This window comes from Otolemur garnettii, unplaced genomic scaffold (assembly GCF_000181295.1).
Source record: "Otolemur garnettii isolate 467f Iridium unplaced genomic scaffold, OtoGar3 scaffold00082, whole genome shotgun sequence".
Lineage (NCBI taxonomy): Eukaryota > Metazoa > Chordata > Mammalia > Primates > Galagidae > Otolemur > Otolemur garnettii.
Window position 1 is genome coordinate 2,162,949 of NW_003852477.1, and position 3,418 is coordinate 2,166,366.

The 3,418-nt window shown below is 48.3% G+C and overlaps 1 protein-coding gene across 2 annotated transcripts in view; it reads left to right on the forward strand.

The window, feature by feature from the left end:
- Nucleotides 1-349: 349 nt before the first annotated feature.
- ENTPD3 (ectonucleoside triphosphate diphosphohydrolase 3) overlaps nucleotides 350-3,418 on the forward strand; it is a 35,407-nt gene continuing 32,338 nt past the window's right edge. Inside the window, exons 1-2 of one of the 2 annotated variants that reach the window (XM_012808026.1) lie at nucleotides 350-454; nucleotides 1,275-1,326. In XM_012808026.1, coding sequence (XP_012663480.1) covers nucleotides 1,287-1,326 — 40 coding nt within the window. In that variant the 5' untranslated portion in view covers nucleotides 350-454; nucleotides 1,275-1,286. The remainder of the gene's footprint in view (nucleotides 455-1,274; nucleotides 1,327-3,418) is intronic. The other variant, XM_003794486.3, reaches the window with a different exon arrangement.

Below are 3,418 nucleotides of genomic sequence, written 5' to 3' on the forward strand. Positions count from 1 at the left end.
AAAATCTCTTGGCCTTGACACAGATTGAAGAAGGAGGAAGCAGCAGCCATCCCCAACCTACGTAGTCTCCGGCAACATTCCCAGGCAAGGCCTCACCGCGGGCTCTCCTACACTGGGTTAAGAGAAGGGCGGAGAGAACTAAAACAGGGAAGGCAGAGGGCTATTTGGCTTGGACCTGAAGGGTGACAGTGGACCCTAGGGGCAGGCAGGAGCGGCCTTTGGGCAGGAGCCGCTGTCTCATCCCTCACCCTTCCACCAAGGGCTAGGGTGAAGGTGGAAAGAAGTAGAACAGAAAGTTGAAGGGGCACCGTTGAAGGGGCGGAGACTGCCCCGCCCCCGCCCCGCCCCGCCCTGCGCCACCTCCCGGGTCTGGGTCGGCAACCTCCTGCGCGCTGGCTGCCGGCTGCCACTGCGGCAGCGCTAATCGCCTTCTCCTGGTCCGCGGGCCGCGCAGGTAAGTAGGGGAGACCTGGCGCCCAAGCCTCTGGGCGACCTGAGGGCGGCGTGACGCTGAGAGCTCGGAAGGAAGGAAACAGGTTCATACATATCTCCCCAGAGGGCGGGAGGAAGGAATCGAAGCCCTGGCACCCCAAATCCTCTGGCGGCGGGAGGTGGTCCCTGCCCCGAGGGCGAGGGGTGGGCGCGTTTTACCCAGAGCCTGCTGGATCTGGAGATGCGCGGGGCGCTTAGATGCCTGCGGCTGCTGGGAGACGCAGTCCAGAGTAGGACCCCCCAGATCCCGGGGCGTTGGATCCCTGAAGCTCGCCATCCATTGCAATTGTTTCTAGCCACAGCTAAAGATACGTCTCCCGGGTCTTTAAAGGGAGACTTCAGGCTCGTGGGCCAGGAACACACACAGAAACCTTCCTTGCTGTGGTGCTTTGAAGAAAAGCTCTGCCTCCACCCCTGAATGTTAGTAATAGGAAGCAGATTTATTGCACCCTGGGTGTGTGTACAGGTGGAGCAATCTGCAGAAAAAGATAACCCTACAATTTTTTTTTATTTCGGATGAATGTTTCAGCAAACTCATTCTTCTCCCTTTCCTCAAATTTGGGAGAATGACATGAGAATTTAAACTCCTGCTTTGGTTCTTTCTCTGAAGTTCTGGGTTTGGGCTCACCTTTCCCAGGATGAGGTTTTGATTTGGAGGGGTTGAAGTGGGCTAGTGTTTATTTTATTTTATTCTGGCTAGTGTTTTAACCAGGGCAAGTCTTTTTAACTTCTGAAGTCAGGGGCTCTGGACATACTGACATGCTATATTCTCTCACGTACAGCTGGGAGAAAAGATGTTCGCCGTGCTGACCCGCCAACCATGTGAGCAGGCAGGTTCGTATCTCTCAGCAGGCAGCAAGTGTAGTTTTGTCAAATCGGGAGAATATCAGCTTCAGCCCACAGTTTTTCATCCGTGTCCCCTACAAATGACTGTCTAACCTCATTTGTTTGAGACAAGTTGCTCACTGGGGCTTTGCCACCAGCATTCCTCAGATAAAAGCAATGTTTTCATCAAAGCCACACAAAACAAGGACTAACATGTATGTTTCGCTTAAATGGTTTTTCCGGTTTGTATAATCCACTCATTTGGCCTTTGTGGTTTCCCTTACCTCACTGTGTGTAAGATTTGCTTTAGAAGACTGTATTGTTGATTTTGTGATGAATTGTAAAGTACCTGGGTCTTTCCTGTACTTCCATCCAAACTTTGTTGCTGGCACAGTGCCCGCAACGCCCCCAGCCGCCACCATGAGTCAGTGTTGTTATGGTCGGGTGTTGCATCCACCGCTGTGGAGTTTTCTCACACACACACTTCTAAGCTTGCCCGGCCTGGCTCTGGAGCACTTTTTGGAATTGCTCACGAGGAAGCCCAGAAGGCACTGGCCCAGAAGGCACTGACCTCTCCACGCCCAGGTAGGCACCTTGCAATTACAGTGTTTGTCCAGCTCTAATGACAGCACAGCTCTAGGCTGTATTTCCTAAATGAATGAGACCTGCTCTAGTCCATTTTGCTTGGTAAGAAGCTTTTCTGCTGGGGCAAGGGTTTGCTTAAGGTAATCATAGCTTTTTGCTTGAAAACTGCTGAAACACAGAGGACTTAGGAGGCCAACCACGTGGCTGTGGTCAGGAAACTGCTTACATGTCACGCGCCACCCCTCCCCCGTGGATAGATGTTCTTTAGTCATGTCCCTAACTTTGTATTCTTGTCTTCTAAAAGAATATGATTTTAGGATATAAGAGCAATTTATATGGGTTTTTTTCTTTTGGTAAAGATAAATTATACTTAAGGAACTGGTTTACTTTGATTTTGGGGTTTTCCCCACAACACTTTGAAATGTTAACACATATATTATAACATCATGCAAACGGACTAACATGTTACATTTTTTTCAAAGGACAAGTTTAACTTGGTAGATTAAATTCCCACCACATCTTGTTAGGGGAAGGAAAAAAAACCCTTAAACCTCTATCACTGACACTGACATATTTCATTTGAAAGTTGATGAAAAGTTTTGTATCTGTGAATTAACTGGTTCGTGGCTAGTTTGTGTACTTTTAACTGGAACCCCATTAGATGCTCTGAAGATCGGCTCCAAGGTAGTTGGCTCCCCCTCCAGTTGCTATTACAACTGATTTGGCAATGAGTAACCTTGTGTATATGTCATCGTATATATGTGGGGTTAATTCTGTGGGATAAGTTCCCAGAGGGGGACTGCCAGCCAGATGGTATGTTCATTTGCAGTTTTGATAAAGGCCAATGAATAGGCTGGGCATGGTAACTCACACCTGGAATGCTGGTGTTCTGGAAGTTTGAGGCAGGTGGATTGCTTGAGCTCAGGGGTTCCAAGCCTGAGGAAGACTGAGATCTCGTCTCTACTAAAAATAGAAAAATTAGCTGGGTGTTGTGGCAGGTGCCTGTAGTCCCAGCTACTTGGGAGGCTGAGGTGGGAGGATCACTTGAATCCAATTTGAGGCTAATGCCATGGCACTCTAGCTGGACAACAGACTAAGACTTTGTCTCAAAAAAAGAAAGAAAGAAAGAAAGAAAGAAAGAAAGAAAAATAGATTAATAAGTAGCCCTCTATTGATGTAATACTACTTTACATTCTTAATGACAAGGTAGGAGAACTAAGGTTTTACATGGCCACCCATGACATTAGGAAGTGTCTGTGACTGCATCTACACTCCAGTGGAATTGGATGGACAGAAGAGTTGGCTATTCTAAGCCCCTGAGATCCACTGCATGCCTGCCCTCCCCACAGAGTGAATGATGTGATGTGATTGGATATAGGGACTGAATCTCATTCTATCATGGTCACGTGTAGGTAGCCTGCTTTTTTTCTCTAGGAAAATGTCTTATAGAAATAGTGAAGGGGGCTCGGTGCCTATAGCTCAACCGGCTAAGGCGCCAGCCACGTACACCTAAGGT